This window comes from Equus quagga, chromosome 20 (genome assembly GCF_021613505.1).
Source record: "Equus quagga isolate Etosha38 chromosome 20, UCLA_HA_Equagga_1.0, whole genome shotgun sequence".
Classification (NCBI taxonomy): domain Eukaryota; kingdom Metazoa; phylum Chordata; class Mammalia; order Perissodactyla; family Equidae; genus Equus; species Equus quagga.
Genome location: NC_060286.1, coordinates 30,841,539 through 30,855,973, shown reverse-complemented (window position 1 = coordinate 30,855,973; position 14,435 = coordinate 30,841,539). Strand labels below are relative to the sequence as shown.

The 14,435-nt window shown below is 37.8% G+C and overlaps 1 protein-coding gene across 8 annotated transcripts in view; it reads left to right on the top strand.

Annotated features, from left to right (window-relative positions):
- EML5 (EMAP like 5) overlaps positions 1 to 14,435 on the top strand; it is a 136,664-nt gene that overhangs the window by 80,164 nt on the left and 42,065 nt on the right. For all 8 annotated transcript variants that reach the window (XR_006886284.1, XM_046647089.1, XM_046647088.1 and 5 more), the window contains exon 21: positions 3,486 to 3,627. Coding sequence is in view for 7 of the 8 variants with exons in the window: in XM_046647089.1 (XP_046503045.1) it covers positions 3,486 to 3,627 (142 nt within the window). In the remaining variant the exon portion in view is untranslated. The remainder of the gene's footprint in view (positions 1 to 3,485; positions 3,628 to 14,435) is intronic.

Sequence of the window (14,435 nt, the reverse complement as noted above, 5' to 3'; positions counted from 1 at the left end):
GTTGTGGCTGGTTTTCTATCCAGACCACTGAAACTTTATCCGTATCAACAATAAGGCTGTTTGGCTTTCTTATCACTCATGTGTTCACTGGAGTGGCACTTTTCATTTCCTTCAAGAACTTTTCCTTTGCTTTCACAACTTGGCTATTTGGTGCAAGAGGCCTAGCTTTTTGCCTATCTTGGTTTTTGATATGCCTTCCTCATTAAGCTTAATTATTTCTAGCTTTTGATTTAAAGAGAGATATGTGACTCTTCCTTTCACTTGAACACTTAGAGGCCATTGTAGGGTTGTTAATTGGCTTAATTTCAATATGGTTGTGTCTCAGGGAATAGGGAGACCCAGCCCCAAAGAGAAGGGGAGAGACAGGGGAACTGCTGGTTGGAGCATCAGAACACACACGTTTATTGGTTAAGTTCACTGTCTTATATGGATGCAGTTTGTGGCACCTCAAAACAATTACAGTAATAACATCAAAGATCACTGATAACAGAGCATTATTAAAAATAGAAGAATAATGAAAAAGTTTGAAATGTTGCGAGCATTACCAAAAAGTGACACAGAGACATGAAATGAGCAAATACTGTTGGAAAAATTGCACCAATAGACTTGCTTGACACAAGATTGCCACAAACCTTCAACTTTTAAAAAATACAGTATCAGGGGCCAGCCCCATGGCCAAGTGGTTAAGTTCGCATGCTTTGCTTCAGCAGCCCAGGGTTTCCCTGGTTTGGATCCTGGGCACAGACCTAGCATTGCTCCTCAAGCCATGCTTAGGCAGCATCCCACATAGCAGAGCCAGAAGGACCTATGTTCCAGGGGCGGGATTTGGAGAGAAGAAGAAGAAGGGGAAAAAAAAAAAGATTGGCAACAGATGCCAATCTTAATTCAAGATTAACTAAATTAATTTAATTAATTAAAGATTAGCTCAGGTGCCAATCTTAAAAAAACCAAAAAAAACAGTATCTGCAAAGTGCAATAAGGCAAAGCACAATAAAACAAGGTATGCCTGTATAGCTAAAAATATGCAAGACGTGTTAAGAAAACTGTAAAATTTTACTAAAGACATAAAAGAACTAAATATATTATAAATTCAATATGATCGTAATCCAGGCTTTAATAAGATTTTTCACAAATTCTGGAAAGATTTTTAAAAAATCATCTAAAAGGGAAAATATTCAAAAATAATCAAATTTTTGAGAAACTCTCCATGCTAGAAGTAAAGATAATATAAAACTATAGTAATTAAAAGTGTGGGAATGTATGTACACAATGGAAGTACATATATGTATACACCCCAAAAAAATCTACAACAGTGTTTGTAGTAGCAGAATTCTATGGATCAGTTTTGGGAGTAGTGCCTCTTAACAATATTAAGGCTTTGGATCCTTGAACATGGGATCTTGCCATTTATTTAGACCTTCTTTAACGTTTTTCAACAGTATTTTATCATTTTACAGTGTACAAGTCTCAGTTATTTGTTAAAATAACTGACCTCATTTATTAGTTCTAATAATTTTTTAGTGGATTTTTTAGCATTTTCTATATGTAAGATCAAGTCTTCTGCAAGTAGAGATAGTTTTACTTCTCCCTTTCCAATCTGGATGCCGTTAGTTCTTTTTCTTGCGTAATTATCCTGTCTGGAACCTCCAATACAATGTTGAAGAGAAGTGGTGAGAGCAGACATCCTTGGCTTGTTCCTAATTTTAGGAAGGCAGCATCCAATCTCTCACCATTAAGTATAATACTAACTGTGAATTGTTCATAGATGCCCTTTATCCACATTCCTCAATTACTCTTTTATTCCTAGTTGGTTGCATGTTTTTATCATGACAGACTTTCATTTGTCAAATGCCTTTTCTCTGTCTATTGAGAAGATCATTTTGTTTTGTTTTTTGTTCTATTGATCTGGTGTATTACATTAATTGGTTTTCAGATTTTAAACCAACCTTGCATTCCTGGGATAAATCCCACTTGGTTGTGGTGTATAATTCTTTCTATATGTTGTTGGAATCAGTTGCTAGTATTTTGTTGAGGATTTTAGTACCCATATTTATAAGGGATATTGGTCTGTAGTTTTCTGGTGACATCTGTCTGATTTTATCATCATGGTAATACTGGCTTAAAGAAATGATTTGTGAAGAGTTCTCTCCTCTTTGATACTCTCTTTCTCTGACCACACCCAACTGTTAAACTCTGTTGATGGATGGCTGATTGCTCTATTGTTTTCAACATTTCCCTGAAGCATAAATTGCTCCACTAAACCAATTAAATTCAGTCTCCTTAAAAGCAGCAGTTCCCTAGGGTAGTGTTGGAGATTTGTTCTGACTTTAAGCAGTCTTCTCTCAACTGCCTTTGAGATTTCCCTGGTTCTCTTGGACAAACTAGCTGGCCTTGACTTTAGCCTTTATGTCCGATGATTCTATCAGTCGCCTCCCAGTTAGCTTTCATCGCAACCTCTAGTGTTTCTGAGAGTACCTTTAGATTTGAACTTTTCCACACTGTGCAGTCAGTAAATAAGGTCAGTTCCTATGAGAAGAGATTAAGAGCTGTTTTATGGCTTGCTTCTCCCTCCAGGCAAAATCTCTGATCAAAGGCTCTGGTGTTGAGGGTGAGGACAATGGAGCGCTTCTTTTGGAGTGTCCCTTGCTGTAGATGCTTAATACTGGAGAGGGAAGGGAGCAGAAGCTTCAGGTCTTACTGGGTTGACGCTGAGGCCCCTGTATTCTTAGTGGCCTTGCACCCAAGGTAGAGCCCCCATTTAGGCACAGGGGGCGGGCAAAAGAAGGGAGCTCCCACCTCTCAGCAGCACTCACCAAGAATTTAGCCTCATTAGCAGGTAGCTTACGGCAGGATGAGAAATGCGGACACCTGCCCCTTTTGAGAAGATAGCCCTCTAACTACTGGCTGGAGGGAGAGAGAGAGAGAGAGCCCTGTGTTCTTGGTTACATCAGTCTGGTGAGGAGTTTCTCTGTCAATGAGTTGAGAAGAGGCAGGAAAGGAGTGGGTCTCAGTTCAAATACTGCTGACTCTCACTGTTCTTGATAATTAGCAGATTTTCTTGAGTAAATGTTTCTTCATTTGTTGTATTTCCTTAGAACTATTTCCAGAGACTTTAAATAGTTATTTAAAAAAATAATTTTCAACAGTTTCACTGGTGAGCAGGTCTGTGGAGCTTCTTACTCTCTCATGCAGGAAGTCCCTCCTGTGTGGCAATTAGTAACATTCCAGGGCAGCCAATTCCTGTTCTCTCCACCCAGTGAATGTTTTAGGATTTTAAGCTAATTTTAGTAGTAATCTGATTATATTGTAATTGTGGAGATAAAGTTGTTACAGAGGTGTTTTAAGGTGTATTCCAAACATAAAGAGAAAATTTTTATTAGATTAATCCATTAATCATTATCATATATTATCAAAGTTATCTTTAGTTGTCTTCTGAGTACACATATCTTTAGGTTAAGTTGATCTGAACTATGTTTTCTTTATAGGGACACATGGAAGGAGAGGTGTGGGGTTTGGCTACACATCCTTATCTGCCCATCTGTGCTACTGTGAGTGATGATAAAACCTTAAGAATATGGGATCTGTCTCCTAGTCATTGTATGTTAGCTGTCCGGAAATTGAAAAAGGGTAAGAGCTCTCAGACTTGAATATAGATTAAGTTGTCATAATATTCTAACCCTCACAAATGTAAGAAAGCAATAGTAGGTATATAAAAAAGACTAAATATTTATTCTATGTCCACTTGTTCACAATGCTATATTAAAAAAACTAGTTATACCCAGTCTTTCCTTTATGGGACCTGCTGTGATCAAACTGAGCCAGTTTTCAACCTCGTGTTGGAAGAAAGAATGTAGGAAGAAAATAGAAGCTAAGTTTTCTACCCTTTATGATTATGGATTATGTGTAATTCAAAATCAGAAACTAAAAAAGAAGGCCTTACCTTAAAAGGGGGTGGCAGAGTTGGGGGGAGAATGAAACAGAACTGAGCACATTTGTAGGAGGCAAATGATGCTAGCCTATCAGTGTAGAGAGACAAGGGGTGCCACTGTTGGAGCAGGGCTGTTACTATTAACCTAGGGCGGAAAGGATATTCAGAGAGCTTCAAATTTCTTAGTAAGGTCGTATGGAGTGGTAGTTTTTAGAATGGGGATATTGTAGGAGGAGCTCTGATTGAAAAAGTTGGAAATTGTGACTGTAAGAAATGTGATGGAATCAGCGGATAAAGAAAAAGATTGTCTAGCCATCATAAGGGCCAACTTGAAGTTAGGTAACATGAATTTGTAATTCAATCAGTTAATTTATTTTTACTTCTTTCCGCTGACTTAAAAGTTACGGAGTCTATTCTCTTCTTCTAGGGTTACTGTTAAATATTTAGCGTGTACACTTAAGTAAAAATGTGAAGTTAATCACAGTCTCTAGAAACTTGAACTCCTGTCACTGTCCCTTTCTTAAAGTTATTGATGTCCAGCATTTTCATTCTCTTCTTTTTGGTGAAAACTAGAGAGAATTACCAAATTTCAGTGGTTCTGTACTTGAACTTCCAATGTGAAAGGTTACCATAAGATTCCAAAACCAGTCACACCTCTGTGTACACAGAAACCACGGTGCCAGATATTCTTTTCTTCACAAGGCCAAGTCCTGACCAAATTTGGAACATCCTTGCTATTAATACCCATCAGATTTTTTTCTTTTTTTTTAATTGAGGTATAATAGACATATAGCGTTATATTAGTTTCAGGTATACAATGTAATGATTCAATATTTGTATATATTGTGCAGTGATCACCACAATAAATCTAATTCATATCCATCACCGTACAGAGTTACAAAAGTTTTTTTTTCTTGTGATGAGAACTTTTAAGATCTACTCTGTCAGGAGCTTTCAAATATGCAATACAGTATTATTAACATGGTCACCATGAGGTACGTTATATCCCCATGACTTATTTATTTTATGACTGGAAGTTTATATCTTTTGACCTCTTTCACCCATTTCACTCATTCCCAGCTCCCTCCTCTGGCAACCACCAATCTGTTCTCTGTATCTACGAGCTTGGTGTTGTGTTTTATTTTTTTTGTAGGTTTCACATATAAGTGAGGTTATATGGTTTTTGTCTTTTTCTGACTGACTTATTTCACTTAGCATAATGTCCCCCTAGGTCTATCCATGTTCATCCTTTTTTACAGCTATTTGAATGATATTCCATTGTCTATATATACCAGATTTTCTTTATCCATTCATTGATCACTGGACACTGAGGTTGTTTCCATGTCCTGGCTATTGTAAATAATGCTGCAGTGAACATGAGGGTGCGTATATCTTTTCCAGTTAGTGTTTTTGTTTTCTTTGGATAAATACCCAGGAGTGGAAGTGCTGGATTATATGGTAGTTCTGTTTTTAATTTTTTGAGGATCTCTGGGTTTTTTTAACCCCCCTTCAGTTGGACATCATTGTTGTTTTATGCAGTCAGTGTTTACTTAGATTTATCTATGTGTCTATACATTTGTTTGTTCACCTTTTTTTCTTATATCTCAGACTTTTTTTCTATCGTCATTTTCCTTCTTCCTAAAATACAGTCTTAGGATATCTTTAATAAAGATTTGTTGGAAATTCTCAGTTTCTTTTGTCGGAACCAGTGGCATACTAAGAACAGAGTGGTGGGGATGGTCTGTTGTTTTATCAGTAGCAGAATTGTTTTATCACTGACATTGCAGTTCTTAAAAAGCAAACTAATTTTTATTCAGTTTTATTATTGTTTTAAATTCTCAATAGGAAGTGTATTGCCCTCAGGGTGAGTTGTTACCGCCACCCTGCCCTTGGTATGCTGTGCTGCTAGTCTGAAGGTGTTTGGATTTTTTACTTTCATTCATGAATGCTAATTTAACTGCTTCTGGAGTTCCTGGTTGAGAGCTATTCTTCCTCTGGTTTCCCGTGTTCTCTTTTACTTTGTTTTGCAGTTCTGTAGTTTAATAAAATCAGGCATAGTGTTTGGTTTATTTTAATTTATTCTGTTTAAGATTTTGTTGTGCTTCCTGAATCTGTGAATTTATTTCTTGTATCAGTCCTGAAAAATTGTCTGCCAGTATTACTGGCTCCTTCTAGGACCAGATCTTTGTATTAGGTTTTAAAGAAAAATCATGATTCTATATTTTTATTCTTCTGTAGTCACTGTTATGTTTCTTTCTGTCATCATTGATTCAAGAGGAAAACAGGTGAATTTTTATATTTTCAAAGGGATATGTATGATTTTATACTGGTTGACTTACTTAAAATTACTGAAGTCATAATGGTTTAAATATTATGAAGCACAATTATCTCTTTCAAACATTCAGTAAGAGAATAATATTTTCTTCAACAAATGAATATACAAGTGTTATGGCCTGAGGCTTAACATTTTATAAAAATAAGCTGTTATAGTTAATGTAGACTATTATATGAGAATTTTACCAAATAATTCAGTTTTATGATAACTAGTTATAGAATAATCAGAAGTATAAATATGCAATATGAATTAATGTCCATATTTTTAGTGTCTGTAGAGTAAATATTTCCTAAATATTTGCCAGCCTTTTGTCCTTTTCTGTATAATGGTATCGTAGAAAGTTCTCATTAGAAACTTGTATCCCTTGGCTTTAGCTTTTAATTATGATCAAATCTGGATTTTTAATGGGCTTTTTGTTTTTTAATTCTACACTTTTATTCCATGTCTTGGCTCTTTTCACATTTTCTGTCTTGCTGTGCAGCATTCTTAAGATCTTTATTCTGGTTCTTAATTCTGTTTCACATCTGCTGTTTAACCTACCCATTAGGTATTTAATTTTCATAAGTCTCGTTTTTAGAAATTCTATTTGTTTTCTTTTCAAATTTGCCTTAGACTTTTTTTTATAACATATTATTCCTTATGTTTTAGATTTCCTCTTTTATGTCTTTAATTCTAACTGTACTTATCAGATAAAGAATATGAAATCAAGTTATGTGACATCTTTGGGGATCTGTCTCTACTGTGTTTTTCTTTCTGGGGTTTTCTGGTTATTTTCCTGCTTGTTCCCTCCTGGTGGTCCATTTTCTTGTGTGCTTAAAAATTTGGATTGTACGGTCATGCTTGTTTGGGCTTTCTTTGCTTGTGAGAATCCTCTCAGGTCTGAATTGAAGGTGTGTTCTTCCAAAGAGATTTTGTGTTTCCTGATGTCTTTCTTTACTGCCAGGCACATTTTTAAAAAGTCTCTTCTTCCTTTGAGACATGATTGTAATACTAGAACAAAATGATGATATAGGTGTTTGAAAGTTTTTTGCAAAAAAAAAAAAATTGTGTATAATTAAATATCTATTTTATATCTTAAGGTATTTATAAGTCAAAAGAAAAGTTAAAAAGTAAAAATCAGTGAAGCTAAATAGTATATTTAAATACAAAATTTGTAAACATAAATAAGTAAAAATAAATTACAAAAATATATGTATAACTACATTATTTTAATTATTGATAAGTTGTTAAAAAATAAATGCTTCATAAAATGAAGAAAGTTTCAGCATGAAAAATTGAAAACGAAATAATCTTTCTTTTTAAAGCAGTCTTAAAAAGCAAACTTGATTAATGGTATTATCATTGAGTTGCAAAAGTAATTAATTTTGTGCAGATTTTCCCAGATGTCCAAAAGGCCCTTACTGACTACGCTATACAGTAGTCTGAGTAAGATGAAAAGATAAATACAATTCAGTTCTAAATTTCCGCTCCTTCATCATATAATACTCTCTCTTGTTTGATAGCTTTGAGGATGTCTTTTTGAATAACTTATTTTTTATAGGGACTATAGCCCTTTTATTCATAGTGAGCTTTAATGTTTTTTTCATAGAAAGCATTTCAGTTTTCAATGTCTTTAGATTTGTGATTTATAGAAGGAAATCCTAACTCATTATTATCATGTCTAATGTGGGTTGAATTCTGTCCCTCAAAAAGATATGTGAAAGTCCTAACCCGTAGTACCTGTGCATGTGACCTTATTTGGAAATAGGTCCAGATGTAATCAAGTTAATAGGAGATAGTGGATTAGGATGGGCTGTAAATCTCTAATGCCTGGTGTCCTTATAAGAAGGCTGTGTGAACATATAGGATCACAGACATAGGGAGAATGCAATATGACGACAGAAGCAGAAAGTGAGGTAAATCAAGGAGCACCAAGGATTGCTGGCAACCACCAGAAGCTAGGGAGAGACAAGAAAGGATTCTGCCCTAGAACTTTCAGAGGGTCGTGGCCCTGCCAACACCTTGATTTCCGGCTTCTATTCTCCAGAACTGTGAGAGAATAGATTTCTGTTGTTTTAAGTCACCCAGTTTGTAGTAATTTGTTATGACAGCTCTAGGAAGCTAGTACAGTGTTCACATTCGACTTGTACAGGAAGTCTTTGAACTAGACTAGGAATTACTCTCACAGTCGAAGCTTTGCTTAGTTGACTATTCTCTCCATAAAACTTGACAGAAGAAAATAAAACATGATTTATATAACGTATGTTCAATTAAGAAATGTATTGCAGTATATATGCAGGCATCTCTGGATGCCTCAAGATACTAATGTTTCAGATTATTTTTAAATTTGGAAATAACGGTATTACTGATATTTTGGAACTTAAAATTGGCATAGAATTTGAAAACCAGTGCCGTATGAATACAATGAATGTATAGCCTTTCAAGAATTCCACTTTTATCCAGGAGGACCAGGCGCAAGACTAGTCTCCTCTGCGGTCAGGGCAGATGTGCCTTTATCTTATTACTCTATTTTTCTCCTACCTTTTTTTTTTAATCCCTGGGGAGTTTCTCTTAGTTTTTAATGAGCTCAGCTATGTATTTTAAAGATGTTTGTTATGTTAATCTTTGCTTAAACTCAACTTTGCACCTGCTCTTTGCCCAACTCCTGGCTAAGGTTGAGTAAAACGTGCAGCTGTGATGCTTGGTCTCAGTACCTTTCTGGTTCTCTGTTCTCCGTTGTAGCAGAACTTGATATGGTGGGCTCACTTCTCTGTGTTTTCACATGACAGTTGCTTCACAAACCACTCCAGTTAGGCTTTTATTTCTATTGGTCCGTTGAACCTGCTGCTAATCTCTGGTCAGCTCTTGGTCCTCACCTTACTCACCTCAGAGTAGTTTTTGACATAATTGATCATTCCTTCTTTTTTGAAATTCTTTCTTCACTTGACTCTGGAACCCATGCATGTCTTTTTTTTTCCCCCCTCTACTGGCTTCTTTTTTTCTATTCCCTTTGCTGGCCCTGCCTCTTCTTCCTGCTCTCTACATATGGAAATGCTCCAGACTTCTCTCCCTGGCCTTCCTTTTTTCATATGTACACCATCACTGTAGATGATTATATTAGTCACTGTCCAGTCAGAAGACAGAGACTATACTAGTCATTTGATCAGGGAACATTTAATAAAAAGAATTGTTAACTAGTAAAACATGGTTTCCTGCTGAAAAGGCTATAGCAGTAGCCACCATAGAAAGCAACTACTAGGTTTCCTTAGCTGAGGGAGAGTGAACAAAGAAAGAACTTAAAGCAGACTCAGACCTGTTTGGAAAGGGTGTGGCTGGCTGAACGCTCAGTCTGTCAGTGGTGAAGAAGCTTGCCAGAGGCTGCAGGCCTCAGTGCAACAGTGAGAGTGGTCACTGGGTGAAGGAAAAGCTTGCCAGAGGTTGCAGGCCAGAGCTGAATGGCAGGACCACTGCTTGGAGAAGAACTTAACCAGGGCAAAGGTTGTTGAACTGTGAGGACTGCTGCTGTGTGGGTGGGGCATCTTGCTGGAGGCTGCAAATCACAGCTGAATCATTAGCGCCATTACTGTGTTGGTGGGAAAACTTGCTAGAGGACTCAGTGGAGGCTGCCACTGTGGGGAATGCAGCCAGACCCCCTGCATGCCAGTGCCCTGCCTCTGTAGGTAAAGTCGAGTACTGGAAGAAGGGAGGAGAGTTCCTTTCTCCTGCTTTGGACTTGTAGTGTCTCTACAGCACCTTTTATTGGCAAAACTTGGATCAGTCAGCTGGTAGAAGAGAAAAATCTTCTATAAGGCCCAAAGAATGGTAGATTTGGAACAAGACATGAATAACCTATTTGTCTAATCAGCATCCATATTCATCTTTTGTACAGACGTTTGAAGTTCAGTATAACCACAGACCTAACCTTATGTTTATGTTCTACCCAAAAAGTTTTTACCCAAAGAGATGCAGCTACCCTTGGTACAGGTGAAGAAATTCTCATCCTCTACCCAAAGGGAAAAGACACACAATCCCAACAGTCATTGTATCCGTTGCTGACTATATTAATTACTTTCCAATTCAGTCACAGTCTGACTGAATATTCTGTTACCTTAGGAGTAAATTATAAAGTTAACCTCCAACAAACTGTATAAAATATTCAGGAGAAAAAGGGGAGAGAAGAAGTAAATAGTTTATATATACACATTACAAGCATTTATGTATAGTCCATTTCTGTAACTGGTTATAGGCTGTGGTTGGTATCTTTGACTTTCTGTCTTGGATGGGGATGGAACTATGCATTCCATACTTCGTTTGCCCTTAGCCAGACCCTCAGGTGATGGGAGTTACTTTACTCATGGGGTGACACAAACCTTCATTACTGAGCGATGTGAAATCTCACTCTCTCTGCCTCTTTTTTTTCTCCTTGTTGCTGTTGTTTTTCATTAAGCTTTACCATTGGTCATGGAGGGACAAAGAGGCATCCCAGTGAATCCCCTGGGTTCCAGATGTAGTCCGCTGTGCCCTAATTGTGTAGCAGTAACTCAATTTCCCCTTCGTAATCAGGATCCATCACTCCAGCCAGAAGTGTAACAATCCTTTCCTTTGCCTGTTGGTTCATTGGCCTGAGGAGCCCAACATGACCAGGTGACAGTCTCATCTTTCAGTTCAGTGGAAACATTATGTCCCCTGCTGAAAGCATTCTCCTTGCTCTTAGGACCTAAGACTAAATCAGCAGAACTCGGAGTTGCGAGGATGTAAAACAAAATTGTACAAGTTGGTTATTAGATATAATAGTCAAAAGAAACACTCCCACTTCTACCTCTTGATTTCTAGACCCACGTATTCTGGCTGTGAGGTAGACAGCACCATATAGTGGTCTGTGAGTCAAAGCATATACTGCATCCTGTAAGACAAAACTGCAAAACCCTGAAAGACTGCAGTTTTGAGATTGAAGGATTCCAGGCCAACTGTGTTCATGCAAATTACTCGTAATTTTCAGATCCATTCAAACCTAGTCTTTTATATACCAGTTTTTTTTTTAATTTAATTTTTTAAAAAATTTTTCCTCCTTCTCCCCAGTGCATAGTTGTATATTTTAGTTGTGGGTCCTTCTAGTTGTGGCATGTGGGACACCACCTCAGCATGGCTTGCTGAGCAGTGCTAGGTCCACACCCAGGATCCGAACTGGCAAAACCCTGGACTGCCAAAGCAGAGTGCATGAACTTAATCACTCAGCCACAGGGCCGGCTCCTATATACCAGTCTTTTATATACCATTTCCACTTGATGATAGATTGCTGTTGTGCACATGCAATCTATGGCTGGATTGGTCATGTAACTTTGAGTTCATGATAGGAAGCTCAGGATACATATTCACCTAATATCCCATGATTAGGCATTTATTCTCTAACAAGGCCTAGTAGCAAACCAGAAGCTGCTTCTCAAAAGGAAAATGGTTATCTGTAAAGGAGGGCATGGATTTTCTTCCAAATCTGAGAGATCTGCAGTATGATTCTCCTTTGGTAGTTTTCCAGAGGCTCCATCTTTAAAGCATCCCTGTTTACCACAGACACACACTTTAGTATCATTGGATCTGCTGGATCATTAAGTCCCAAGTGGAAAATCACCTTGCCCTCTCTTTTTCTCGTCCCCACTGGAATCTAGAAGCCTTATAAGTGACTTGACAGATGGGTAGAAGCAGCTCATTCAAATGTAGTATATGTTGCTTCCAAAAAGGCCTACCAAACATTTTTCTCCTTTTGTTTGTGGTAGGTGATGGGAGGTACAGCAGCTTGTCTTTTATCTTGGAGGGAATATCTTGACATACTCCAAATCAGAAACTTCACTGAGATGGCAGGTCCCTGAATTTTTGTGGGGATTATCTGCCACTCTCTTGATTCACTTATGTCTTACTAAGGCATCTAAAGTACTTGTTGCTTCCTGCTCCTCAGATCAATTCAGCATAATATCATCAATGTAGTGGACCATTGTGATGTTTTGTGGAATGTCAAGACGATCAGGATCTCTGTGGACTATATTATGGCAAAAGAACAGGAGAGTTGAAATAGCCCTGAGGCAAGGCTTTGAAGGTGTACACAGATGCATGCCAGGTAAAAGCAAATGCTTCTGGTGGTCCTTACAAATTGAAGTGGAAAAAAAAAGCATTAACCAGGACAATAGCTGCATGCAAAATGCTAGGGGCTCTGTTAATTTGTTCTAGTAAAGAACTGGAAGAGTAGCTTCAATAGGAGTCATACCTGATTAAATTTATTATCCATAGTTATTATTTAAAATCCATCTGATTTCAGCACAGACCAAACAGGCAAGTTTAAATGATGATGTGATAGTCATTCTCACCTGTGCATATTTCAAGTCTTTGGTAGTATCACTGATTTTTGCAATTCTCAGGCTTGTGGTTTTGCTTCTGGTTTATTGTCTTAGTAGAGAGAGGAATTTCCAGGGGTTTTCCCTTCGTTCTTCCTGTCATAATGACCCTTACCCCACGGGTCAGAGAGCCAGCACAGAGAATTCTACCAGTTGCCAAGCATATCTATTCAAATTCAGGAATTGGGTGGGGTCCACAGACCACCTGGGTCCACTGTGATTCAAACTTGACTAAAACTCTATCACATGATCACCGTCAGGTCCCACTTTTACTGGTGCACAACAGCAGCATTTTGTGTTCTCAAGATTATGTCTGGTAATTCCTCAAAGTTTGGATATTTCCTTTTCTCAGTCACAGTCATTCCAATAAGTGGCCATGGATCTTTGGAGGAAGATTTACATTATATACTTGTGGCAATGCTACAAGGTCCTTCCTCAAAGGGACCTGCCTTTCCTCTTAAGTCAAGGGGGTCTGAGTGTGTGAATTGGCTTAGGTCTGAAAACTGGTTGAGAATCTGTGACTCTCCACTCTGGTGATTTAAGTTAGATTTTTTTAGCCACCACGTCTGGTATTTTTCTGTTATATAGATCAAACACTAATCTAGTAGCCTATTCATCTCTTTTATTCCTGGAGATATCCTGATTAATTAGCCACCAACAGAAATCCTCACAGGCCAAAACATTCTGATTATCAGTACATCCTTGCTGCCCTTTTTGGTAAAAGAATCTACCTTGTCTTTGGTGATTAAGTGATGCTACAGCAAGGAGCCCATATTAATGGGAACATTTCCCATTGCTTACCTACATAGGAGAATAGCCACAGAGGTTTTCAAGGATGCAGATGCTACCCTTAATTAACGTATTTCTCAATGCTTTTGTGAAGGGACTATTTTCTAGACTTTTGAGGGGTGGGTGGGTGTGCAGGTTGCATGTGAAAAATCTACTTCAATATTCTTGCCTTCCTAAGCTTTTAGATTCCTTTCTCTACATCAGGGGTCAGCCCTTGGATCAAATCCAGCCTAGCTCCTGATATTTTAAATGAAGTTTTATTGGAACACAGTCATGCCCATTCACTTATATATTGTCTAGGTTGGTTTTTGCATTATAGTAGAGAGTTGATTAGTTGAGACAGACCATATGGCCTGCGAAGCTGAAAATATTTACTATTTGGTCCTTTAAGAAAATGTTTGCCAACTTTTTGCCCTAGAGCAAGTTTGCCCTAGAGCATGTTGAGATTTGATCCAAGTTAGGGGTCTAGTGACAACAGAGGAATAGTTGTCATAGTTCTTCAGAAGGTTAAGCATCCCTTTGCGAGGCATCTGCTGCAGATTGTCATTCTTCTCAGACACAGGGGAGCAGGTTATTTGCACTGGCCAGTGAGACTCAGAATAACACAGAAATTTAAGATTCTCAGTTTTGTCTGAGTCCAACCAGATGCTCCCATTCCAAGTTTCAGAGTTCCCTTCCTTGCCAATAAATGCCCTAACTTTCACATAAGAAACTTGGTGAGGCTATGAATTCAATTGACATTGTAAATTTGCAACCTATACAGTTAAATTTTGTGTTTAATTTTCAGCGATATCAGCCCCATCAAAGATTCTTTTAGGTTTGCCACAGAAGCTCTCCCTGCTCAGACTGTGACTCGTGCTGAAAGTTTAAGGACCTGAGCTTGACGCTTCTTTCTGTAAAGGCTCCATGCACTCAGTGGAATCTATTGCACAACACAGTCTTTGTGTCATCATCATTTTTGTAATGATCAGGGGCAGCAGCCCCTTGGACTCCCAGGGCACGCACTTCAGTATATACTTCG